We start from the raw sequence: 27,704 nt of genomic DNA on the forward strand, positions 1-27,704 counted from the left end.
CCATTAGCTGACATGTACACTGTTGATTTCCCATGTGGTGAACCGTCATTCTGAAGCCTCTCTGCCACACTAAGCACAAACAGTTCTGCATTTCGCCCCACAGTCTGAATGTACTACAGACAGTCAATGGTGGGAAAATACTGTCTAGGACCCAGACGTTTTTCCCACCATTGACTGCAATGCATTTCCAAGCAGCCTGTGGAGCAAGCCCATATGTGTGTGTGTGTGAGAGAGTGTGTGTGTGCAGACAGCTTAACTCAGCTGTTGGCTTGGCTCTTGTACTTCTGGGCTCCCTGTTTCTTGTTTTGAGGGGGGGTTTATGGCTGCACACTTGAAGGTTTTGACTACAGTTTGACCTCTGTGACCTCTTCCCTGGAGGGTTGTGCCCGTAACCTCACTTTTAAACCTCATGCTGGTCCTGTTAAGAGGACTTTTTACTCTTAAAGTTCGCTCCTAACTTCTTGGCCTGCATGCGCTGATGAGACAATTGCATTTTTTGGTGAGTCATGTAAATAAAGAAGCCGTGTTTTTCCAGTCAAAATGGCTCATTTGGGGGTTACACCTGGGTCACAAGGTGTCACCCCACTTTTGGTGACCCTAGGGCGCTATGGGCCTTGCACTGCATCTACATCCTGTGCGCTCCTCAGCAGCCAGACTCATATAGAGTACAGTGCCTGCGCATACATGCAAACATGCACACTCAAGTTAAGCAGTCATGTGGCACACACAGTTGCCATGTGACGGCTTTTCCTTTTTTTCCCCCCTCCCTCCTTTCTCCTATCTCTCTCTTTTTGGAGTTATGCTCATTGAGGGATGTCAGTGACTGCGCTCATTACTATTATGGGATGCCACGGGGGTGGGAGGGGGTGAGCGTCTCCATGGTAACCCTGGTTGCAAAGGGAGGGGGTGGAGGTGCGAGGGGGTGGTGTGCATGGAGGAATGGGGAAGAGACTGTAGGAGAGGGAGGGGTGAGTTGACTATTATGGTCTGTACGTTGCAAGGTAACTATGCAGAGTGGGGGAGGGGTGACTGAGAAGTGTGTGTATGTGTGTGTGTATGGAGGGGGGGATATTATGGGATGCCTGCCCCCTGATCTCTTTGTGTGTGTGTGCGCGCGCGCGGGGTGTGTGTAGTGTGCGAGGGAGAGAAAGAGGAGACGGCGTCGTGCGCACACGCTGCCACAAAAACACGGAAATATATTTAAATTGTATGTATACCGTTACCTTGACAAAAAGAGCTTCCAAGTATTGATTGATAGATAAAGTGAGCCTGGAGTTACTGTTTTTGGAAGCTGTGTGAAATCAAGTTGTGAGTATTTCAGTTTTTGGTTTTATTGTTTGTGAATTAACTAGAGTCAGGGTAAGATGGTTGAGGAAATATGATATAGGATGCTGGGGTTGATAGACTGATTAATTTGGTGATTAATGCTAGTTTATAGTGTGTGTGATGCTCGGTTCTTTAGTTCGTCTCAAATCTGAACCCGGTCAAGCTCAGCTAGCACGCATGCTAATGGCACGGAAACTAACGATAGTGGCAAGATGGCATGTCAGCAGAGATGGAGTGAGTGAGGGTGCTAATCTTAACAGCCAGATAAAGTTAAATTTATTGTCCGAGAACAAGTCCATGCGGTGAGTGTTTGTGGTGCTTTACCGGGCACTGTGCTTTGAATGGTCTTTGCTGCTGAAAATTCACTTCCGTTTTCTTTTTTTGTTCTTATTTCCCTTGTCGAAACCTGGCCGGCTGCCCTCTCATAACTACATGACACACACCACGACTTGGACCGACTCAAGACTGGGTCAGAACTCTGGATTACCCTGCAGATAAATAACTTTATTTAGTTAGCTAAACTGTTAGCTAACTAAATAGAAAGTTTTGGTTGTTTGCTATGTCTGGAAGCGAGGATGACAGAGATGATTATGGAGCCCCCGATGACCGGTTAATGCACGGTAAGACAAGGCTCATTTGTTAGCTGAAAATGCTAATATTCATACTGGCTGTGTGCTAGCATGAGCAGATGTTTTCTGACATTCATATCAATCATGTTTCGTTAGCCGAGCGCTCGCTACTCAATGCTGCTAACTACCGGGTTGCTAACGTTAGGAGCAACATTAGTAAACCCGCTCTTTTCGCTTAAACACTTAAAAATAAATCACTTAGTTTTACCCCAACCACAGTCAGAAGCGGTTTGGCTGAGAGCTGCATTGTAGTGAAGTCACGCCGACTGACCGGCATGTTCCCGGGGCCTAACGCTAGCCAGCTACCGGTATTTTTTACGTGTCGATGACAAGATGGAGGCAGCCAGTTAGCTTGGAAGCTGGCGGATGACGTTCTGAATCTTTCTCCTCCTCATGGCCGGCGCCTTCAGTTTGACTGTGGGGAAAAAGGGAAATAATACTATAATATAAAAGTATATCTAACGTCTCGCCAAACCGTTTATCTTCTCAAATACTGCTAGTTTTTCAACGGCTGTTTAGGCCGAACATCGCATTGTTAAATTTTGTATCATTCCGACGTGCACGCGCCGCGTACGTTACACGGTGGAACCATTGAGAACAAATAGTCCTACAAGTTAGTTTCAAGTGTTAAAATGGACTCAAAACATACATTTGATTCTTCAAACAGCTCGAACTTTTTACAAACGTGACAAGTACTGTTTTGTAAACAAAGCAATGAGCAACAGAAATAAATACCCATCAGAAGATGTGAAAAATCGCCTGTACTTTTGGATATAATGGACGTTATTGTTCTTTTGAACATGCAATTAATTGGATGTCGATGCGATGACACGACAGTCATGTTTTTCTTCTCACATCTTATATCTGACACTGCAGTTGGAAAGTAGAGGCTTGGTTTGAAATAAGTCAAAGTTAGGTTACAAGTATAGCTGCATTTATGGTTAAATTCATCATCATCATCATGTAATCTCTACATCAAAAATTATGATCAAGCCAGAAAATGATGAATGTTTGTGCTTAAAAAGATTAAATAAGTAATAGTTAAAACATATAGTTGCAGATTAATCTTAATTTTATTTAAATAGAGAAGTGTTTTTTCTTGAGTTACATGTTTCCATAAGCAAATTGCAAAACAGTTGTAAGACTTTCAGGTTTCCATATGCTGACCATTTAAAACACAATTTGGCACATTGTCATTTTAATAGCTTAGTTAACAGAGCTGTCTGCATACTTAAGTGACGCTCTTTTTTGGTGTTTCTTTTTTTTGAGACTTTAAAGTCTCTTTCCCACTGGTCAAAAAACCAGCAAACACCCGCTAACAACCGGCTTTTTTGCGTAGTGGGAAAGGCTACAGTCTGCATTCAGACCCGAGTCATATTACTCTGCAGTAGACTCGTGTAATTATCGCCATGGCTCTGATCAGCATTGATTTTTGAACACAAACCCGGGTCGACAAGCTAATCTCTGCTCCCTTTCCAGCGTGTCCGAGCAGCGCTCGAACATCGTTCCAAATGTATTGGCGCCAAGTTTGATAAATAGACGAGATGAGCTATAGATACAATAAAGACCTAACCATAACATCTTCACTGGCCTCCATGCTGCTTACCAAAGAGCATAATGTAAATCCTTTGTACGTACTGTTGTTTACTAACACTGTTTCTGACGCCTTTGTGACATCAGACGAAAAGAGACAGACAGGAGTATACTCCACCGACAATGGGAAAAGAGACAATCGGCATTTATTAGCGGGTCTTCCCGGGTCTGAAAAACCTGCGTCAACGCGCTAATTTTGGTGGGAAAGGGGTATGAGTTAGGTTTGTCATGACAAATCTATAGGAACCAAATCTCAAGTCACTCATCTCAAGGACGAGTCACAGAGCAGGTTCGGCCAAGTCAAGTCTCAAGACTTTAGTCCCGGGTCTACAGCTCAGGTTCTCGTTTCCTAAAAGCGTTTTGAGGCTAACATGATCTCACACCTCCTGCGAGTTAATGGACTCAGATCATTTCATCCATAGTCTCAAATTTACAGCTGTGCACCCACCGTCATACACACAGCCTGGTCTCCTTTATATGACCCACAAAGCTCATCACGTTAAAGCTTCTTCCCCACCAGGTGCATCTTCATGGCAGCTTGCCATTTACTTTTTTTTTTTTTATACCATAGTCAATTAGATTAATAAGCTCAGGGTGCCAAAGATTGGACTGAAGGCCTGCAGGAGTTTGCAGTAAGTCATAATGACTGAATTACAGTTTGAAGCACTGGAGCAAAACTCTTTTGATCCGCCCTCCGAAGGGGAACTAAAAATGTGAAGTAACGCAAACCACTAACTGACCCTCTACTCGTCCTGGTTCTCACTCCTGTCCTTTTCTGTGATCTTCACATCATATCTGTTCACTCTGTAACCTTTGTCAAGTATACTAAACCAAATATCGAAATTTAGTGAAAATGCAACCCTTAATCTGTTTCTTCGGCAACTCTTCAATCGTCTGGTTTTAACGATTGATTGGTCAGTTTGAGGAGCTTTTTAAAGGGAAAAAAGGCCCAAATTCTCCGATTCCAGCTTCTTAAATGTCAGGTTTTTTCTAGTTTCTTTGTCCCCTCATGACGGTAAACCCAATTTCTTTTGGTTGTTGACAAAACTAGACATTTAAGGACGTCTTCTTGGGCTTTGGGAGACTCTGATTGAAGTTTTTACAATTTTCTAACATGTTATAGTAACGACAACTAATCAATGAATCTAGAAAATGATCTGCAGATAAAATTACAATGAATATAAATGTTATTTGTAGCTCTAAATTAATCTTTTACTTGCCAAAATAAACAAACTGAACCCTGACCTCTCAGTTCTGCCTGAACACACTGGAACTTGAACCAACTATTAACTGTCTCCTCTGTCCTGATTTGTAGACGATGAGGAAGAGGAGATCTCAGAGAATGAGACTCCGAAGGTGAAGAAGAAGAAGAAGGCCAAGAAGAGCCGAGAGAGCAAAGGCAGCAAGAGGCGGTCACGCAGAGAGGTAAGGATGAAGATTGTTTTGTGTGTAGGGGGTTCTGTAACTCGGCTACAGCCCATTTTAAACCCCAACTTGACTTCCAATTTCTTAATTCAAAAGAATCCAATTCAATCTTTCCATCACAAAATGTTTTCTTGCATCATTTTCTGCTCTAACGGCAAAAATATGTTTCCTGGCCTGGATCCCATGATTCTCTTACCATAGTCCTCTCAGTTTACTGACTTCTGTCTTTGCTCTCCTCGTTTCCAGGAGCTTCCCATCAGCTCCCCAGAGCCCATGGACGTGGGCGGGGTGGAGGAGGCTGAAGATGGTGCCGCCCAGCGCTCTGACAGCGAGGGCAGCGACTACACTCCTGGACGCAAGAAGAAGAAGAGAGCGAGCAGCGGCAAAGAGAAGAAGAGGAGCAGCAGCGGGGCTGAAAGGAGCGCCTCCAAAAAGAAAGACCCGGAGCCCGAAGAGGATGATGACGACGATGATGACGATGGCTCGGTGAGGAAAACCAGGCGGGGTGTTTGAGTAGCGAAAGGTTTCAGTGAAGTTTCTCCACACACTTGTTTGGCCATTTTAGTACCAAAGAATTATGTAGCGAGTATTCATCTTTTCTCGGGGTCAAAAGGCTGAAAAAGCAGACACAAGCAGTCACAACTTCACCTTCTTCCAAAATGTGAACATGTGCAGAGGTCAAAACTCCGGCAGCATTAATGCCAGAGTACAGAACAACTTTATTGTGCGACACACCGGCTGTTGGTCTTCATCGGGGTCCCCAAAGATCTCTTGAAAAGCCTCTGACGGGACGTTTACACCCGAATCAGACACACAAACACTTCCCAGTAAACTCAAGAACTTTAATGAGTTGTAGCAATTTTTGAGGATGGTTTCATGCTCATTTAACCTAATCATTAACCACCCTCTTTAATTATGGGCTTCTGATATATTGCAGTGGGTTTAGGCTCGGGGTTCCCAAAATACAGCATGTATCTCACTGGGAAACTTGGTTGCAGTTGGTGTTTCTTGCATCATAAATGTTATAGCTGTCGAAGATATCGGCCGTTTATCAGCCTGGATCCTTTGCGGTTAGATAAATATTAAGAGCAGCTGTTCTGCTTGTGAAGCCTGCACAGGTTTTATTCTGGATCTTGGATGTTGCTCCTGAAGGACCACACGAGTGTTTTTGCACGTTTTGGCTCCAAAAAGGCAAATTATGTGTGGACAGGTTTGATGCTCTGCAGGTCATGAGGTTGGATATGTGATGTTCCATGCTTTTGTTTCTCTTCTTGATGCTCAATCTGCAGACTCTTACTTGCCTGCATTTTCTTCACCGTTAACAAGGCTGTGTTTAAATGTAATAAAGCCCAGGGCCTGGCTTCACAAAGATGTTTTAGACCGGTCTATAGCGTTAGGCCAGTCTAAATATTGCTCATAGTTTAGCCTGATGCAGGTTACACCGTTTCACAAAAACAAAGACAATTTTTAAGCCAAAGAAATTTGACACCTAACCCCCAGGCTAACTCGACTCTAAGACCCATGTTACCATGGTAACATCTTTGATGTTCCTTTCAACGGTTGGATTACCACTGTGTACGGTTGCTATTTGTTTTTTGTTACACTCTTAAAATGCCCTTAAAACTGTTGAATTCCTCCAAGAGACAAACATTTTCTGCTGGGGTAAACAGACTTGAGTGGTTAGATGCACTGACTCGGTCGGCCATTTTTTGTTTGTTTTGAAGTCTTAATTTACCCAGAATTCAACGCATCATAGTCCTGCTTAAGATAGTCAAGAACCAAACTGCTTTGTGAAACGGATGAATTTAGACGTCTGTCTGAAGGCTGACTATTTGTCAGAGTCAGAGTCTATCTTTGTGAGACCGGCTCCAGGTTGAACTGAGAGGTTTATGTTCTTTAGGGATTAGAACCGAGTAAGGCCTGCTGATAGATCTTCAAAACATCCGGAAATTAATGGACACCAATTTGCTTCCTGGAATTTCTAAAACATGCATCATTTTCAAAACAATAAGCTGGGATGCAAAGTATGAATGAGTTCTGCTTTATGGGACAAAACAAGCAGAACAGCCTTTTTTTAAAGTGTGCTGTGTAAATGACAAAGCAAACAGATACAGCTGCATTTAACAGACGTTTAGCCTTAAAAAGAATATTTGTTTCCAACCCAGAAAAATGTGAAATATTTGCCGTGTTCAGCCTTAGTGGTGCGAGTGCTTGGTGCTTTCTCTGTTGATTAGGGAAAAAAAGACACAATGTTAAGACATCACCTTTTGCTCTGGGAAATTGTGATGAGAATTTAATGCCATTTTTGTGACATTTTACACAAGAATAATGTAAACATTTTGTAGTTGCAGCCCTGGAAACATTGCACAACGCACAAAGCAAAATTCAAGATCTTTATTTGTCCCACTCATACAGATAGGCAGACACTGAACTGCAAGGCCCTGCAATAAAACACTTAAGCATTAACTCTCAGACACAAATATAGCAAGAATATAAAAATAAATGTCATAGTGCGTAATGTACCTACGCTCTAATGCAGCCGGGGGTCGGGTACGTGCACCTTCATTGGGGGTTAAAATGTAAAACATCTTTAATTTAATTCCAACACTGAAAATTCCTCCTTTTTGGGAATGTAACTTCTGTAGCAGGCCTTTCTTTGCTCCGTGATGTGCCGCTATTGACTGTGTACCTGTAATGGAGTCTGTGCTGCTCTGACAAACAGAGATGTGATATGAGAGATGGTTAAACAAAGAGCTGCGTCTGGTGGACTCGCAGCCCGGCGGCCAATAGGGGGCCTTGTAGTTAATGACACTTATGCAAGGGGTGGAGTGGGGTGTCTAAGCCTGTGTGTGTGTGTGTGAGGCCCGGGTGTGTAAGGCATATATGCTGTTACCATGGTAACCCGCCTAGTGCCGCTCCGCACTGCGCTCTTGACCCTTTTTTCTTTTTGGTTAGATAAACACATTTTAATTCATCGGCAGAGCCGCCCTCAATCCTGCCTGCAGCTCCATCTGTAAGACAACGAAACAGGAAGCAGGTTTGGAGGAGGAGGAGGAGGAAGGTGCAGGGTGGCCCAGTTTACATCTAACTGCTCACCTGCTCGGGGCCTTTTTAATTTCAGGGAATAAAATTAATTTAACTGGCGGAAATATTTGCGGGTAGAACAGAAACTTTCACAGAAGCATAGCAGATCAGACGGCATCGTTACACTCGACCTCTCCAAAGTTTGCTTTATACAGGATGAATTGATCAGTTGTCCACCTGTAAATTAATTGGCCACTTTTTCATTGTTGATTAATCATTTTGAGTATTTTTTTTAAAAGAAAAAAGTCAAAAATCTCATATTTCAGCTTCATGAATGTGAATATTTTCTTGGTTGTGGACAAAACAAGACAATCGATTGTCATTTTTCGGCAGATGAATCAAAAAATGACAATTATCTTCATTTTTTGCCCTAATTGATACAGAACTTTATTGAATAGTTGGGAATAACTAAGAAGAAGAATAAGGTCAAGGTCAAAGTTATTCATAGAACGCTTTAAGTCAAACGAATCAAAGACGGGCTGAACTATTAATCTGAATTTTTCAAATCGCGGGAGGCGCAACATCTGTTATAGGATCCACTCAAAAATGACATCATCAGTTTAATGTTCTTAAATAATGAGAATGTAAAAATGATCATTCCCTTAAATATCGCAAATCATCGAAGCCTTACAGCAAGCATCAAAACCAACGTTACAACAGACGTGACGTGACATGAGTATTTGAAATGCATGGACAAATACAAAGAGTGCACTACCATATGTACGCGTGCACACACACTTTAGTTAAACAAGGTAGAATGCAAATCAAGTGATCAGAGGGTCTGAGGGGCCGAGCTGGTCTGTATGGGGATGCTGGTTCTGTAGTGTAGCTCGGAGTGAGGCCACGTGTGAGGCTCTAAACACAAACAGAAGAAAAATACAGAATAGATGAGAAGAAATGTAACAGCAGCTTTTATTTTTGGGGGCATGTTTGCCTTCGTAGGACGGCTGTGGAGAGACAGGAAATATGGGGAGAAGAGAGTGGGGGGGGTGACATGCAGCAAAGGAGTCCAACCTGCGACCACTGCGCTGAAGACTGCTCTACCCACTGAGCTGAACCAGCACCGTCAGCAGACGTTCTGTGTTTAAAGCGTCTAAATGATGAGATAATAAATCTCACAGTAACCTGAATATGTCTTTGTTTTTATGCACTTTTAGTAACACGTATTTTTTAGGTGTTGAGCCCAAACATTTTGAGTTTTTCACTTACTCGCTACAAATTATAGCTCCAACGAATAATCGGATAATCGAGAACATGATTGGCAGATTGATCTCTAAGTAAACTCCCGCACACTGTCCAACCTGCAGAGAATAAATGTATTTGCGTGCAACGTTTTTAAGCCTGATGATGATCATGAAGTTGGACAGAGTGTGGATCTGACCTCTAATAAAATACACTTGTTACATCAAATATTACAACATTACCTACATAAAGCCGTGTCCTGTAAAGACCATTGAGGCACAGTGACGTAATCGTCTGTGGCCTCGTGTCTTTGTATATTGTGACGTAAAATAAAAGATGTTGCAGGCCTGCAGGGAGGGGACAAAAGTGTTTTTGTTAGGGCTGGAAGGTTCGTCTGTTATAACACATCGAAAACTACACGAAACTGCCGGTTTGGTGCCACAGCTGGTCCCTCGTGTTCAGCACTCAGTCAGTGTGTGATCAGGCCGAGCTGCAGGAGCTTCTTGCGTAAAAAGTCTTTGTTGTTTATAATGATAGCGTTAAAATAATCCCCCACAATGGCTCCAGTCATGTTGGCTCTTTAGCACTTATTGAATTATGTGCGGAACAGGTTTGCACATGTCTGGACTTGTCTGTCAAAGCAGGTTCTCCTCCTCCGCACTCCGGTCATCTCATCAATTGATCAGATTAGTATTGATAACTCCTCACTCACTCACTCGGTTAAAGTGGTTGTGAGAAAACCGGCGGTGCAGCGTTGTTGTGGAGCGTATCTCGCAGCTGCTGTGATGTCGACGTTTTCCCCGATGTGACGCCTTTTCAGTGGTAACAGATGTTGTGCACTTTGAGTCTTTACCTGTCCCTCTGATGCTAATGAAGCGTATGTTGTCGGTTGTGTCCTGCAGGAGCCCAAGACTTCATCCCAGCTGCTTGATGACTGGGGCATGGAGGACATCGACCACGTCTTCACAGAGGAGGACTACCGCTCTCTGACCAACTACAAGGCCTTCAGCCAGTTCGTCAGGTAGGTACACACATTTGCACTCACACAAAGCTGAAAATCCGCTGGTGAAATACACGAAGAAACTCTCTCATGTACTAAGAAATAAGAAGGATGCTCCTGTGAGAAGTTTTAGAATGAATATGAGTTAATATTGCACCTGCAAAATCACAATCAGACCATGTTTTAAATTGTCTTTCCCCTCACCTCCAGGCCCCTCATCGCGGCCAAGAACCCCAAGATCGCCGTGTCTAAGATGATGATGGTTCTGGGAGCCAAGTGGCGAGAGTTCAGCACCAACAACCCTCTGAGAGGAGCCGCTGCCGCCAACGCCGCGCTGGCCACCGCAAACGTACCGGCCGCCGTCGACACCATGGTGGCCGAGGTCGTGCCGGTGGCTGCAGCACCTCCTGCTCCGGTAGAGCCCCAGCAGCCCGCTCCACCGCCGCTACGCAAGGCCAAGACAAAAGAAGGCAAAGGTACAGTGGTGACACGACAGGATCTAAAATATCGAGGCTAGGAGAGGGAATGTCGGAGGGAATTGTTTGAGGAAATCACTCTCCTTGAAAGCCGTTTTCCTCTCCACAATCAAAACGGTTTGTGGATATCAAGCTGCTCTTTGCGTGACTAACCTCCGCCTTTCTCTTTTGTGTCGGCAGGTCCCAACGCCCGCAAGAAGTCCAAACCTGCTCCTAAACCACAAGAGAAGAAGAATAATGCCAAGACAAAGAAAGTGGCTCCTCTCAAAATCAAACTGGGAGGCTTCAACAGCAAACGGAAACGCTCATCGGTATGATCCAAATCTCTCTCTCTCTCTCATTCTTCTCGCATGCATCTGTGCACCTTCATACAGCTGAGACACCGACAACAGAGTGTTTTCTTAAAGAGAAGTTTGTCTCGTGTCGTGCAGAGCGAGGAGGATGAGCCTGACGTGGACAGCGACTTCGAGGACGGCAGCATGAACAGCGTCTCCGTCTCGGAGGGATCAAACAGCCGGAGCAGCCGCAGCAAAAAGAAGGCGTCCAAGAGCAAACCCAAGAAGAAGAAAGGTTCGTCTTTCCTTCTGATTCCCTGACATTGCCTCGAGAGGAGGAGTTGAACCCTGCGTGTTTCATGCTTTACCTGATGAGTGAGAGTCAGAGTTTGTACCTGTTGAGCGGCTGCAGAAAGAGCATGCAGTTTGCCTGTTCAACACTCAGCTGTGAATGGTAATGAGTGCATGCAAGGTGAACACTAAAAGTCCGTGGAATGCACAACATGAGGAGGTGTATGCAAACACACACACACACACACACACATTAGTCACCACGTCTGAGTCAGCAGAGCTTGGTAAATTTAGAAGGACAACATCTCGGCCCTGGTCGTCGCCTACTGATGCATCTTCTGTAGCTGCCGTCACAAGGCCGGCAACGTCACGCATGCTTTCAGATCAGAAAGAGGTCAGCGAGCTTCAGCGTGGAAATGCTGTTGGTCTCTGAGGACTTCATGTGAAAGGTCAGGGTTAGTTTGTGATCATTTGACCTTTAGAATCTGATATTTATTTACACGCAGTTTCCATCATTAAGAATACAACAAACTGTAAAACTCTTGGGAACTTGAACTATAAACGATCAATTTAACAAGCCAACATGTTTGTTGTTTTGTTAGCTTCAAAAGGAAGTGTGTTCTTGACTGGAAATGATGACTCACCGAGTGGGTTTCCTCTGACGAACACAAACACTCAGCAGAACGTCTCTTTTGAAATGTGATGTTTTCTTTCTGAACCAGAAGCTGAGGACGGCGACGGCTACGAGACGGACCACCAGGACTACTGCGAGGTGTGCCAGCAGGGCGGAGAGATCATCCTGTGCGACACCTGTCCCAGAGCGTACCACATGGTCTGCCTGGACCCCGACATGGAGAAAGCCCCCGAGGGCACCTGGAGCTGCCCACACTGTGTAAGCAGCACGCGCAGACACTAGGTCTTAACCACATGACTGACACTTGCAGCTTGAAGAAATACTCAACCTAAAACTCACATTTTGAGTATAAGACAAAGAAACATCCCCTCAAACCCTAACTAGACTGCAGTGTCAAGACTAGCTGATTTATAGCTACACACAAACCAGATGAAAACAGTGCTTCCTCAGACCTCTGAAGCTCCTCTCAGGCGGATTATGAAGCAATTTATTAGAAACGTAAGGATTTGTTAGAAGTTTATTAAGGATACAGATTGTTTGCGAAGTTGGTTTTGCGGGGAGACTTGTAGCGGTAAATCTGAGGGCGTTTAAGCTTGATTTATTCGTATGCACGAGGGTCCAAACAAAGGTGACGTCAGACGATCAGACGCAGCTCTTAGAGAGGGTCTCGTGTAGCAGGTTTTTATCACTCTGGATGGACAGAGAAGAAAAGGAAGTTTGAGTTTAAAAACCACACAAAATAAAAAAGTACTCTGTCGTTTGGCTACACCGTTAGTTTCTCAAGAAAGCGTAAGCTGAGCATTGTTTACAGTCCAGTCAGCAGCTCGAGAAGCGACCGTGTGTTCAGATCAAAGTGAAGTGAAATTCTCCCTCCAGATGTGTCTGCTAAATAAACGCTGTCATCTCTTGGTTCGTCCCATCCCCCGGAGGAGCGCCCGTTCTTCTGTCTGTGCTGAGTCTCAGTCTCACTGTAAACAGGAAGTTACACAGAGGCTGCACTCTGGCTTACTGCAGCGGGATGAAGCCCAAACAGAAACAGATTCTCTTGTGATCGACTTTAATTAACGGCTCTTCAGTTTGATAACAACATCATGGTGCAGATTAGGAACAACATGAAGCTTTGTCAGGTCTGTCCTCAAGAGGAGAAGAACACTACTTTAACGTGAGACGGAGGGCGGAGCCATCATTTATGATGCATTCGAGGAAGTCGGGAAATCTGAACGCTGAACAGCTTTCGTGACAGCATCAAGAGAATTTGTCTCAAGTTAAATCTTTGATAGAGCAGATTGTTAGCTGTTAGCTGTTAGCATGCAGATGTCTGTTTATAGAGATTAATAAGAAGCTAAATCGTCGTCAGATGACGCCGATGGGAGCCGGGATGTCATCATGGTGGACTATGTTCCACCTGCTTCTGCTCTCCACACGGACAGTTTGTCCTGCATACAAGGAAGCTTGCTGATTGGTCAAAACTACACGGACTACAAGTGTACCACAAACAGGAACAGGAACACTTTCTGTTGTAAACATCCTGCCGCCCGCCAACGTTCATATGAAGAATCTGTAAATGGAGTTTTAGACTTTAAACTTTTAGAGGAACTTTTCAGACGCTCCCCCGTATCTTATAAAAGCGCTCGTCTGCCCCCAAACCTTTCCGACATCATATTCAGGGAGTCTGTGTCTGACCGATTCTGTAACTTTCCAAACCAACATTCACACTCACACCCACTTCACACTGTGACTGTTCAGCTGTGCAAACCTGAGAAAGGAGCGTTTGAACTTCTCTGGCTCTTTGTCTCATTTTCAACACTGTTTCACTCTTCATTTGAGCAACCAAGTTTAAACCGAGGAATGCTTTCCAGGAGAGACTGTCTGAAACTGCTTTGTTATCTCAATACTTAAACAACATCGACACAGATAAAACATTAAAATTCAGTTTGATTTGCAGCGAAACAGGACAGGGCCTTTGTGTTTAGGAATGTGAAGTCTAAACACCTGAACTTTGTCCTCTAATCCCAGGAGAAGGAGGGCATCCAGTGGGAGGCCCGGGAGGAGGCCTCAGAAGGCGAGGAGGATAACGGAGATGCCGGAGAGATGGAGGAGGACGACCACCACATGGAGTTCTGCAGAGTGTGTAAAGACGGAGGAGAGCTGCTCTGCTGCGACTCGTGCCCCTCGTCATACCACATCCACTGTCTGAACCCGCCGCTCCCCGAGATCCCCAACGGAGAGTGGATCTGCCCGCGCTGCACGGTGAGCCGATGACAGCCAAAATAACAAATACCCTGAAAAGGAAGTGAAACTGTAATCGCTATAATACGCTTTCTCTTGTTACCCCTCCAGTGTCCCCCCATGAAGGGGAAGGTCCAGAAGATTCTGACGTGGCGGTGGGGCGACCCTCCTGCCCCGACACCTGTCCCCCGCCCTCCAGACCTTCCTGCAGATCAACCCGATCCCGCCCCGCTGGCCGGGCGGCCGGACAGGGAGTTCTTCGCCAAGTGGTCCAACATGTCGTACTGGCACTGCTCCTGGGTCACAGAGCTTCAGGTGTGTATCCACTTCATACACACACACACACATACTGATACATACATGTGTGCACGATTAACCCTCCTCCTCCTCCTCTTCCTCCCCTCCAGCTGGAGCTGCACTGCCAGGTGATGTTCAGAAACTACCAGAGGAAGAACGACATGGACGAGCCGCCGCCCATCGACTTCGGCGAGGGAGAGGAGGACAAGAGCGTGAAGAGGAAGAACAAGGACCCCATGTACGCTCAGCTGGAGGAGAAGTACCTGCGCTTTGGAATCAAGATGGAGTGGCTGATGATCCACCGCATCCTCAACCACAGGTACGCACACGACATCAGAAGACTTGAGCTGCATTTATATGAAGCCTTTTATTTCATGAATAATAAAGTAAGAGCCCTTTCAAAATAAAAGCGCTTCTTCATTACATTGTTTAATTATTATGAACCAACTTCTTTATTTTAAATACTTTCAATTCATAAAACATTAACTCAAGCTTTTTAGAATTTTCAGAGTTATTCATTCATTTGATTTAATTGAATTTATAAGCGCTCTTCATCACAAGTTTAACTGTGATGCTTTGACGGCCGCTGTCAGTCAAAGCTGGTGTTCTCTGTAATCGATAGAAGCACTAAAATTTGAAATTGGCGCCATAGCTGTGGAGAAAGCTGGATAAAAAGCTTGTGGTTTTGCCCATTCTGCATTCCTACAACACCCAGCGTGCATTGCGCCCCTCCCTCTGAAAGGAACGGCCCATCGAGAGGCGCTGGAGTGAAATACCGTTTCTCTGCAGGCGACGGCTCAGAGTGGGACAGAATCTGAAATATGACGAGAATATAATATATCGTCTAAAAAAATGTCTACATTTCAAACCTGACGATTTTTAACGAGACGTGACATTGGAGGCGGTCGCCCTAGATTGAGGAAGTGTTGTTTAGCGAGCTCCCTGGTTCACAGACTATGTAAAACACAGCATCTGGTGGAGGTTTTCCAGGGACCATTGGAGAAGCAGATAGCTCAACTCACTACTTAGACATGAAAGACTTTAGATATTGTGGTCTTGGCTGAGTCTTGGACATCTTGAATGAAATTGTTCCTCTCTGCTGTGTTTCCCAGCGTGGACAGGAAAAACAACGTCCACTACCTGATCAAGTGGAGAGAGCTGGCGTACGACCAGGCCACGTGGGAGGCCGACGACATGGACGTACCTGAGTTTGACATCTTCAAGGTGCAGTACTGGAACCACAGGTGAGATACAGACACAGGACGGCACCACAGGACAGATGCACACTTCTCTAAGTACTTCAGCACTAACTGTGTGTGTGTGTGTGTGTGTGTGTTTCAGAGAGCTGATGATGGGAGAGGAGGGGAAACCCGGGAAGAAGATTAAGGTGAAAGGAAGAGTGAAGCGGCCCGACAGACCTCCTGAGAACCCCGTGGTGGATGTAAGACCAACGTTTCCTTCATAGTAACTTTTACACGACTCGTCTGCATGTTTCTTTGTGGTGACAAATCCGTCCTCTCTCTCTCTCTCCTCCGTCTCCAGCCGACGATAAAGTTCGACCGTCAGCCGGAGTACCTGGACAGCACGGGGGGCACGCTGCACCCCTACCAGCTGGAGGGTCTGAACTGGCTGCGGTTCTCTTGGGCTCAGGGCACCGACACCATCCTGGCCGATGAGATGGGTTTGGGAAAGACGGTGCAGACGGCCGTCTTCCTCTACTCGCTGTATAAAGAGGTGAGGTACCGGGTTGTGTTTCCACTGGGGAAACGCGCTGAAACTTCAGACTCTGTTTTTGTGATAAAAAGCTTCTTTTAAATCGGATTGTTGGGAACATGAGCTCACCACGGGCTCACCACGGGGAGTTAGATCAAGTTATGACTACTTGTCCTTTTTATGAATTTATTTAATATTAAGTTCTAAACTAATTAATTCGACTTTTTAATGTATAATTAGACTCAGCAGTCACAGCAGAGCCTTCCTCCTGCCTTCTATAAGTAGCTGTCGTCCTATTGGCCAGCAGCCATCCAGCCATTTTGTATAAGTCAGGTGAAATCTGACGACATTAAGTTCGATCCCAAACAGTAAACATTCACACGGTGATGACATGTGCAGCTGCTGCCACCCATAGGTGGGAGGCCAGAATGCACTTCCTGTCAGAGCAGCAGGAGATCCTGTAACGTTGTTCGTCTTAATGTGCTTATTTCTAGTTCAGCCACAGACTCAGAAACATTCTTCAGTATGTTTTGCTTTATTTATATTTTCTTATTACAGCCGTGATCAGAAGTAGACCGGTGGTGTTTGTAAAGGACTTAAATTCAAATGTTTGTCGACAGTTTTCAGTCTTTAATGTTTTTGTTTTGTAGATATTTTCAGGCTTCTGTCAGAGTTCTTAAAAAATGAAAATTTCTGCTCTGAAACACCAGAAAGTGAAACAGAGTTGTTTTGTATTTTTTCTGAATTCTGAGTTTTATTTTGAAATTATTCCGAGTTTCCTCTGAGTGTGTCACATAGCTCAGAAAAGGATTTAATCCGCTGTAACGCGTCTCGTGACATTCTGCTTGTATAGTGTAACAGCACACTGTTCACAGCTACGTCGTGTAAAAACACACCGCTGTAGGTCCGTATAACACGTTGGTCTGACTTCCTCTCTCCGCCTCCAGGGCCACTCTAAAGGTCCGTTCCTGGTCAGCGCCCCGCTCTCCACCATCATCAACTGGGAGAGAGAGTTCGAGATGTGGGCCCCCGGCATGTACGTGGTGACCTACGTCGGAGACAAAGACAGCAGAGCCGTCATCCGAGAGAACGAGTTCTCCTTCGAGGACAACGCCATCCGAGGAGGGAAGAAGGCCTCCAGGATGAAGGTGAGAGGAGGAACAGAGGACGCCTTAAACAAATGCTTAAGTTTCTGATAGAACTCGGAGGTTTAACTTCTTTTGTGTTGATTTCCCCCAACAGAAAGACTCGTCCATCAAGTTCCACGTCCTGCTGACCTCCTACGAGCTGATCACCATCGACATGGCCATCCTGGGCTCCATAGACTGGGCCTGCCTGGTGGTGGACGAGGCCCACAGGCTGAAAAACAACCAGTCCAAGGTACAAACACACAAAGGGGACAGTCTCAGATCAGGATTATATTCTGCTGAATCAGAAGTTCTGAATCATTCTTGTATGTTTTTCTTCACTTTTAACTTTTTAATAAAACCTGTCTGATCCTGAAGTGTAGCCGAAGCAGCAACGAGAGTAAACGTGTTGTTCTCCGCTTCCCTCCTCCTGCTGTAGTTTTTCCGGGTGTTGAACAACTACCCCCTGCAGCACAAACTGCTGCTGACTGGAACCCCTCTGCAGAACAACCTGGAGGAGCTTTTCCACCTGCTCAACTTCCTCACACCGGAGAGGTTCAGGTAGGCTGCAGGATTCTGTTTATAGAGATTTCAGGAGGATTTCTGCAGGTGAAAAGTCTTAATGTGGCAAAGAAGTCTGTCATAATTATTAATTATGTAAAAGTTGCAGATATTTAAAGACATTTTTTAATTCTTGAATGTCAGGAAAGACATTAAAAGTAAAAAGCATCTGCAGCAGGAATAAAACATCAAGAGCAGTTAGCGCCTCACAGTCGCTCACCTGTCTGTCTGCCTCTCTGTCTGCAGTAAACTGGAGATCTTCCTGGAGGAGTTCGCAGACATCGCAAAGGAGGACCAGATCAAGAAGCTGCACGACATGCTGGGGCCGCACATGCTCAGGAGGCTGAAGGCCGACGTCTTCAAACACATGCCCTCCAAGACCGAGCTCATCGTCAGAGTGGAGCTCAGCCCCATGCAGAAGTGAGTCACCAGTAGAGGGAACGGAGTTTGAAAAGGGGGCATTTGAAAAGATAAAGGTTAACTGTGGGTGATTGTGTCTTTGCAGGAAGTACTACAAATTTATCCTGACGAAAAACTTTGAGGCTCTGAACACCAAAGGAGGAGGAAACCAGGTGTCTCTGCTCAACGTCGTCATGGACCTCAAGAAATGCTGCAACCATCCCTACCTCTTCCCCGCGGCTGCTATCGTAAGACCCAAACATATGATTTGTTTAAGAGGAATAAGACGTTTAGATTATATTTAAGAATTTAGTGACAGAAAAAAGGATCACCTTTGGGAGGAAGAATTCTGCGTTTCTTAGAGAAAATGGCAACAAAACCATCCCTACAAATATGTCGTCATTTCCTCCCAACAGGAAGCTCCAAAGATGCCGAACGGGATGTACGACGGCAGCGCTCTCACAAAGGCTGCTGGGAAACTGCTGTTACTGCAGAAGATGATGAGGAAGCTGAAAGACGGAGGACACCGAGTGCTCGTCTTCTCTCAGGTAAGAAACCCACACGTCTTCTGCTCTGCATTTGTGCTTAATTAAGCAAAATCATCCCACAGAAGTTTCGGCTTCTGCTCACAAACCGTCTCCTCTGTGTTTTCCTGCAGATGACGAAGATGTTGGACTTGCTCGAGGACTTCCTGGAGAACGAGGGCTACAAGTACGAGAGGATCGACGGAGGGATCACTGGAGGGATGAGGCAGGAAGCTATTGATCGCTTCAACGGTGAGACTGAGACCACAAACTCCACTGTTTACCTTTATGATAATACCTTGAAAAAAGAAACTGAACTCATTTCTTTCCATCAGCTCCCGGCGCTCAGCAGTTTGCCTTCCTGCTGTCGACGAGGGCCGGAGGTCTGGGTATCAACCTGGCCACGGCCGACACCGTCGTCATCTACGACTCTGACTGGAATCCTCACAACGACATCCAGGTACAGCAGGAGTCCTTCTACGTGTTCATACTGGTTTTTTATTAACAGTAAAGTGTAGCTAGTTTGATTCCGATAAACTCCGACCCTTTTTAAAAATAATTTGGGATTAAATGACTTCTTCAGCCACAAGGGTGCAACTGTGCACGATCAAAATACATCCGCCTGAATATTCATTATGTTGTCAGAGTAAGAATCACAATCTGAGCCCGTCAGTGGCACAAACGAGCTCTTTAAAGGAGCAGTCCGCCCCTGCTAACAGCCGCTGTCAGTCAAAGCTGGCGTTCTCTGTAATCGATAGAAGCAATAATATTTAGAATTGTCCCCATAGCTGTGGAGGAAGTTGTACAGACAGCTCGTGGTTTCTCCCATTCTACATTCCTACAACACCCAGCATGCATTGCGCCCCTCCCTCTGAAAGGAACGGCCCAGCGAGAGACGCTGGAGTGAAATACTACCGTTTCTCTGCAGGCGACGGCTCAGAGCGGGACAGAATCTGAACTACGACGAGAATATACCGGTGGATGATCAAACCTGACGATTCTGAACAAGACGTGACATCGGAGGCTGCGTCCTAGATTGAGGAAGTGTAGTTTAGCGAGCTCCTGGCCTCCACCAGATGACACGCTTTACGTTGTCGGAGGTTTTCCAGGGCCCGTTGGAGAAGCGGATAGCGTCCTTCAGAGGCACGGAGCCAAATTGCACTTTTTTCCTACCATAATGGCATTAGCGCCCCATAACAGCAGGGGTTGAAAATCAGGGAACTGGCCCTTTAAGTGGACATACTTTGATCAGGTGCATTTTTCTAAAAGGATTATGTTGCAGCCATACAGCTGCTGCAAGCTGAAGAAATCAAGTGGAGCAAATCCTGAACTTTTCTTACCTCATGAGTCATCGAGGCCCAAATGTCTAAAACTAGAACCCAGGTTTAAAACAGCGTCATTCCTGTAAGTCACATGTTGGTCTGTATTTCAGCTTAAGACCCGCTCAGGTTTTAAAAGTGTAGTTTAAGTGTTCCTAACTCCTCCCCCTCGTCTCCAGGCCTTCAGCAGAGCTCATCGTATCGGTCAGAACAAGAAGGTGATGATCTACCGCTTCGTCACCAAGGCCTCTGTGGAGGAGAGGATTACTCAGGTGAATAATGCATGAAAACCAAACAGCAAAATCTTCTTTCAACCATTGTCAAGTGTTTCTTAACAGATGCTTGGATGCTTTACTAATTGCTCCACCTTTCTCTTGTGCTTCCTCCATCTTTCCTCGTCTGTCCAGGTCGCCAAGAAAAAGATGATGCTGACTCACCTGGTGGTGCGACCCGGGCTCGGATCAAAGACGGGCTCCATGTCCAAACAGGAACTCGACGACATCCTCAAGTTCGGAACAGAGGAGCTCTTCAAGGACGAGCTGGGAGAAGGTGAGCGATGGAAGCAAAGCAGATATGCGGAGACAGAGAGGCTCATGGGACGGATTTAGGTTTTAAACTGACGTTTGTGTTCAGGTGAGAATAAGGAGGACGACAGCAGCATCATTCACTACGACGACAAAGCCATCGACCGTCTGCTGGACAGGAACCAGGACGCCACAGACGACACAGAGCTGCAGAGCATGAACGAGTACCTGAGCTCCTTCAAGGTGGCTCAGTATGTGGTCAAAGACGAGGAGGAGGAGGTGAGTCGTGTGCGAATGCACGAATAAGCCTGCTGTTCGTTTACTTCTTTTTATTAACTTTCTGATCTTCCAGGAGGAGGAGGTGCAACGGGAGATCATCAAGCAGGAGGAGAGCGTGGATCCGGACTACTGGGAGAAGCTGCTGCGTCACCACTACGAGCAGCAGCAGGAGGATCTGGCTCGAAACCTGGGCAAAGGCAAACGTATCCGCAAGCAGGTCAACTACAACGACGGTTCCCAGGAAGACAGAGGTAAGCGAGGAGGTAAACTGGGCTTCTTTAACACCTGTAACACTCAGAAATAACATCAACCTTCCTGGGATTCTCTGACAGATTCATGGGCCCAGTTTAAGTCAGGGTTGTCTTTTGTTAGGAAACTGCACATTAAAAACCCTTCTTTGGTTTTTCTCTCAAAGCTGATTGGCAGGACGACCAGTCTGACGGCCAATCAGATTACTCTGTGGCGTCTGAGGAGGGAGACGAGGACTTCGATGAGCGGTCAGAAGGTTTGTACAAGATGCTCTCTGCACAATGTTTTGTAATTTCTAAGAGTGGTTTCTGCAGAAGAAGTTTAATCAACCTCCTAAAAAGAAAAAGAAATAAACAGCTCGTATGATAAACAAACAGAAAACTTCTTGTGTCTTTAACTGGAGCAGTATTCCAACATGTTTACATGCAAAAACAAAGACTGTAACTCACTCTGAACTCCTGACAGACGAGCCTAAAAGTCTGTATAATCACCATCTGTTTCCTCTCTGCAGCCAACTCTCGCAGGCCGAACAGGAAGGGCCTGAGGAACGACAAAGACAAACCGCTGCCCCCCCTGCTGGCCAGGGTGGGAGGCAACATCGAGGTGAGCAGCTCAGCTCTCGTCTTGGACTGTTGGCGATCCTTTTTACTGCATTGGTTGGTTGGCTGATGCCCGACTCTTCTTTGCTTTCCAGGTGTTGGGTTTCAACTCTCGGCAGAGGAAGGCCTTCCTGAACGCAGTGATGCGTTATGGGATGCCTCCGCAAGATGCCTTCACCACCCAGTGGCTGGTCCGAGACCTGCGAGGGAAGTCTGAGAAAGAGTTCAAGTAAGAGACGCCACCATCGCTCCCAACACGTTATTGTTACGGACTAGTGAAGTCTAGAGTCGAGTGTGTGACTTAGCCCTCCAAACGTTAACGTTAGTATGTTTTTATGATCGGTGGTTGGATCCCCAAAACAACAAAAGTAACAATGCTGGTCTTCATCCACGTTCATGAGTAGGAGGTGAGGTCGTCCCGAAGTCCGTCTCAACCTACTAGTTGGCGTCTCACGTGTGGACTCTCCCGTGTGCTTTTACACCCGAGCCTCATTAGCAGACCGCTGCGCACGCACCTCGCAAGTGATGGAACATCACATTGACGTCCTATCAGTAGCATAACCAACCACCTCATTGTTTCTCAGTGAAAACCGGTCCAAAGAAAGGAAAAGAAAAGACAGAAATCACAGCCTCCCTTTCACTCTGAACAGTTATAAACACTTCAACTCGTCACTGGGATTTAAAAGAGGTTAAAATACAAATGTAGGGAATCCAAATGACTTTCATATGTGACTTTTCATTTACACGCTCACTTTCCAACACATCAGGTTTTAAAGTCTTGCTTCTTCATGCTTTTTGTTCATATTTTATGTCTTTAATGACGTTATCAGTGGGTTATTCTATATTTGTGTGTTGCGTTCTTGTTTAATAAACTGAAATTAATGTAAAACTAAAAGATAAAATGTTTTATAATCTTAAAATGACTTATAGACTATATAGACTTAGCTGTAAGATGCTTAAAGAAAGAAAATACTAAAGTTGAGTCTTCGTCTCCTCAGTCATTCCTCGTTAACCCTCTCTCTCTCTCTCTCTCTCTCTCTCTCTCTCTCTCTCTCTCTCTCTCTCTCTCTCTCTCTCTCCCTCCTCCTCCTCTCAGGGCGTATGTCTCTCTGTTCATGCGTCACCTCTGTGAGCCCGGAGCGGACGGGGCCGAGACCTTCGCTGACGGCGTCCCCAGAGAAGGATTATCCCGGCAACACGTCCTCACCCGTATCGGAGTTATGTCACTTATTCGCAAAAAGGTAACGACAAAAAAAAAAAGCATCTTTACCCGTTACACTTTGTCTGACCTCAACTTTAACTTTTACAATAAGAGAGAGCGGGGGCACTGAGGGGCTACATTAAGCAGCCGGGGATCACCTCAGTTTCTCAGTTTAAAATTAAAGATGTTGATAAAAATAGACTCATCAGTTTGTTTCCAAACTGTCTCACGTTTTGTGCAACAAACAAGCCAACTTGACAGAAGAAAATCATCTGATTTTATCCCTAAAAGTCCTGAAACTAATGTTGTGTCTGGTGCATTCAGGTGTGTTGTTGTATAACTGAGGTTATGAGTCATTTGACTGGTTTGCTGTTTTAGCGATGGAGGGGAAACTAGTTAAGAGGGAGAGTCAAAACAAAGCTAGCACATCAAAGAAAAAGCTCTTTAAGCTACATTATAAGTTACATTATTTGTTTGACATCTGTTCTGACAACTGCCTGAGATTTTAAAGACATTATTTTACTTATCAAGATCTATTTAGTGAGAAAAAAACAGCCATTATTTGCCGCTCTAGTGTTTATCATAAGTGATATTTCAAGATTGTTGATTAGCTTTGTTGCGGCTACTTGTTGCTAGCAGAGATGTGCTTCATTGTGAGGAGTCTTCTCATGCTGACAGCGTTCTCTTCGTGTTTTCAGGTTCAGGAGTTCGAGCACGTGAACGGTCAGTGGTCGATGCCCTGGATGGCCGAGCTGGAGGAGAGCAAGAAGGCCGCAGCTCAGCCCGAATCCCCCGGGAAGACCCCGTCCACCGGCACCCCCGCCGACACGCAGCCCAACACTCCCGCTCCAGGTAACGCACACTTTTAACTCCTGATTCAGACAAACCGTTTCTTGGTCTTTGGAACAGAAAACTTAATTATCGTGTTTTTCTTTGTAGTGGACGACTCCACAAAGAACGACGAAGCAGCGAAGGATGGAGAGAAGGAGGTGAAGAAGGAGGGCGAGGCGGAGAAGAACGGCAAAGAGCCTGCGAAGGCCAACGAGGTAAAGACACGATGTGTTTAAGTTACCTGAATAAAATAGGAACTTTAGATTTCTGAGCCGCTACTCCTTCGCATCGAAAGGAGCCAGTTGAGGTGGTTCAGGCATCTGATAGGGATGCCTCCTGGACGCCTCCCTTTGGCAGTTTTCCGAGCACGTCCAACTGGGAGGAGACCCCGGGGCAGACCCAGAGCTTGCTGGAGGATTATATGTCCCACCTGGCCTGGGAATGCTTCGGGATCCCCCAGGAGGAGCTGGGGAGAGTGACGTCTGGGTCACCTTGTTTAGCCTGCTGCCACTGTGAGCCAGCCGAGGATAAGCGGAAGATAATGGATGGATGGACTTAAGATTTTAATGTTTTTATAAATTTGACTCCTCCAGGTGATCGCCATCCCAGACGACGACGAGAAGAGTCCGTCGGCCGAGTCGGAAAGCAAAAAGAACGGAGAGGAGCCGATGGAGACGGACAAACCGAGCAACGGAGAGGCAGAGAGCTCGAAAGAGAAGGAGGGAGAGAAAGAGAAGGAGAAAGAGAAGGAGAAGGAGGGAGAGAGCGAGAGCGAGAAGAAGAGTCCAGAGGGAGGAGAGGAATCGAAGTCGCCCACGGAGGCCAAGACGGAGGGGTCGGAGGTCAAAGCGGAGGAATCTGAGGTCAAAGGTAAAACTAAGTGTCTTTCTTTCTCGCTATTTTTCCTGTTTTCAGGTTTGTTTGTTCTATTTTTAAAAAGTTTTGTTGATTTTTAGTTTATCAATTTTCCACAGTATCTTAATGTCTGATTGTAATCTGATCGTCTAAATATTTTCTCTGATTCGCAGCAGAAGAAAAGAAAGAAGAAAAGACGGAAAAGATGGACACCACTCCTCCTGCAGATGAAAAGAAAGGTATGAAACCCTGCTCTACTTGTGTTTACTCCCCCTTCTCCTCAGGCCTTGTTATTTAGGTATTTATTGTGTACTCCTCTCACGCTCCTGCAGCAGATCTGAAGGAGGAGAAGGAGGCTCCGAAGCCGGAGGAGGCGACCAAACTGCAGAACGGAGACAGCAGCAAGGAGAGCGGAGCCTCAGCCGGAGCCGCCACAGCTTCAGCCGCCGCCGCCAGCGAGGAGAAGAAGAAGGCCAAGACCAGATTCATGTTCAACATCGCTGACGGAGGATTCACAGGTACAAACACACGGAAGTATTTTTGAGGAATGTGTAAGTCGCTCTTCTACAAAATGTTCACAATAAAAGCCTTTTAAGGAAAAGAAGGGTTTCTCTTCACTGAACCGTTAGAGGGCTTTTACTTTGAAAGACAAAGGAAGTGTTGAGTCTGTAAAAATGGCTCAAGGAACGCTCAGAAGACGGAGCATTACAAGAAGATATGACAAAATACACAGAGGGAATAATGCATAAATAAATAATGTAAGTATTTTATTTCATATCTGACATCTTTCTTCTCTCGCTCTCAGAGCTTCACTCTTTGTGGCAGAACGAGGAGCGCGCCGCCACCGTCACCAAGAAAACCAACGAGATCTGGCACCGACGTCACGACTACTGGCTGCTGGCCGGCATCATACAGTATCCTTTCCCTCACCTGTGATTGGCTCACAGATCTCGCTGCCTGTGCATGTGTTTGATCGTGTTGTTATTTGAGATGAAAGTTTGTCGTTCCCCTTGACCGAAGCTTCCTCCAGACACGGTTACGCTCGCTGGCAGGACATCCAGAACGACGTGAAGTTCGCCATCCTCAACGAGCCCTTTAAAGGAGAGATGAACCGAGGGAACTTCCTGGAAATCAAGAACAAGTTCCTCGCTCGGAGGTTCAAGGTAAGACCTGCTTTAACAATGCTTTCCCAAAGTGACCTTTATCATCCTGACGTCTCCGTCCTGGTGTTTTGCTGTAAGAATCCCCAAACAGCGAGCCTTAATGGGTTTAAATTGTAAATGTAAATTGTGTTATTACAGCCTCGATGATAGTTTGTATAAGTGATGCTTTAACTTGGTAAAAATAAAGCTGTTAGTATGTTTTGTACCAAGACTTAACTTCCCTCCTCCTCCAGCTGTTGGAGCAGGCGCTGGTGATCGAGGAGCAGCTGCGTCGCGCCGCCTACCTCAACATGTCCGAGGACCCCTCCCACCCCTCCATGGCCCTGAACACCCGCTTCAGCGAGGTCGAGTGTCTGGCCGAGTCCCACCAGCACCTCAGCAAGGAGTCCATGTCAGGGAACAAACCGGCCAACGCCGTCCTGCACAAAGGTGAGACATGACGCAGGACCACACCCTGTCCACCTTTTATGATTGAGATTTTTGTTGAAATGACGGCCTGTTCTCTGTTTCCTCAGTTTTCTGTAAGTGTCAGGATGTTTATAAAAGCTTTTCAAGTTGCTTTTATCTCCTGAAATTGAGAATCAGGTGTCAAACACAGTGAATCTGTTACTGCTAGAACTTCTAACTTTTCTTTAATCATATTTCAACAACGGCAAACTTATCTCTTGTTTCGTTTTTAAGACCCTTTGGAAAAATTGTTCCTGTATTGTATGCATTACTGCTGCTGCAAAGAATTTCACTTTAAGTTGATAAAAATGCATCTTCTCACTGAGTCAGACAATGAAAACATTGTGCAGAGTAAGAAGGAATTAAAATGTGGCTTATAAACATAATTGAGCATGTATGTCTCTCTCCGTGTCTCAGTGCTGAAGCAGTTGGAGGAGCTGCTGAGCGACATGAAGGCGGATGTCACCCGCCTCCCCGCGACCATCGCCCGGATACCGCCAGTTGCAGTGCGGCTCCAGATGTCTGAGAGGAACATCCTGAGCCGGCTGGCGAGCCGAGGCCCCGAGACACAGACGCAGGCACAGACACAACAGGTAAACTGACAATAATGATCATAGTTTCTTGTGTTCAGTGTCGTTATCAGGCAGGGAATTAATGGATTAAAAGGAAGTGATTGAAGCTTTTCCTCCCATTTCCAGACTTTGTGCTAAGCTAATGGCTGCTAATTGTCGCCCTAGCTTCACTGAAATCATATGAGAGATAAATTCCCCAAAAGTTATTGAAAACAAGAAGCTTCAGAGGAAATTAAATTAACTTCCTGTCTCTGTTTTCTCCTCCAGATGCAGCAGCAGTAGACAGAAACTCTGCTCTTTACCTCGAAACCACCCCCTGCCTCACCTCGACATTCCTGATTGGTGCACCGCAGAATGACGGACAGCGCGCTCCAGCTTGAAGCCACGCCCAGTTCACTTTTCTCCCCCCTAAACAGACTTTACAGAGTTTTTCCCCACGTTTGAGGCTGTGGACAGAAAAGCTATTTTATTTTTTTCCTCCTTTTTTCAATTTCTGTATTAATATTATTGATATAATGTTATTATGATGGTTTTTTGGGACCTAAATAAAAAAATGAAATAAAGAAATAGTCTGTGGTTAACTGTAAGCCAGTCAGTGCACCGATTAGCTACCAGAAATCAAACCATAGGCCCCGAAAGATCGGCTTTATTTTCAGGCCTACACAGCAACAATATATATATATATATATATATATTATGGCAGACAAGAGCAACTACAGTTTCAGAGCAGAAAAGAAGAAATCATTTGTGTAATTTGTTACGACTTTACCCAACAACATTTCGGTGAAGCTTGCAAAATCTTTTATTTCAAGGCTAAATGTAATTAAGATTCAAATTTACAATAACTAAAACTGTGACGAATGCAGAAAATGTTTTTTTCTGGTGCAAAAAAAGCTTTAG

At 45.5% G+C, this 27,704-nt stretch overlaps 1 protein-coding gene across 1 annotated transcript; it reads left to right on the forward strand.

The window, feature by feature from the left end:
• The first annotated feature begins 1,017 nt into the window (after positions 1-1,017).
• Positions 1,018-27,361, forward strand: chd4a (chromodomain helicase DNA binding protein 4a). Its single transcript, XM_069682120.1, has 41 exons — positions 1,018-1,308; positions 1,791-1,946; positions 4,864-4,973; positions 5,220-5,459; positions 10,142-10,260; positions 10,450-10,715; positions 10,896-11,026; positions 11,147-11,285; positions 12,004-12,173; positions 13,932-14,165; positions 14,256-14,459; positions 14,552-14,760; positions 15,554-15,685; positions 15,783-15,882; positions 15,984-16,175; positions 17,102-17,302; positions 17,397-17,534; positions 17,721-17,842; positions 18,089-18,262; positions 18,348-18,489; positions 18,658-18,789; positions 18,900-19,017; positions 19,101-19,225; positions 20,264-20,356; positions 20,492-20,633; positions 20,718-20,887; positions 20,961-21,138; positions 21,303-21,392; positions 21,648-21,739; positions 21,831-21,964; positions 22,832-22,976; positions 23,635-23,788; positions 23,876-23,982; positions 24,361-24,637; positions 24,796-24,861; positions 24,958-25,140; positions 25,428-25,536; positions 25,653-25,785; positions 26,019-26,214; positions 26,650-26,825; positions 27,072-27,361. The coding sequence occupies exons 2-41, from the start codon at positions 1,886-1,888 to the stop codon at positions 27,084-27,086; spliced, it is 5,919 nt and encodes a 1,972-aa protein (XP_069538221.1). The 5' UTR covers positions 1,018-1,308; positions 1,791-1,885; the 3' UTR covers positions 27,087-27,361.
• Positions 27,362-27,704: the final 343 nt, after the last annotated feature.

Source organism: Semicossyphus pulcher, unplaced genomic scaffold, assembly GCF_022749685.1.
Source record: "Semicossyphus pulcher isolate SPU_LCO1_2020_fin unplaced genomic scaffold, fSemPul1.0.p SCAF_5, whole genome shotgun sequence".
NCBI classification, from domain to species: domain Eukaryota; kingdom Metazoa; phylum Chordata; class Actinopteri; order Labriformes; family Labridae; genus Semicossyphus; species Semicossyphus pulcher.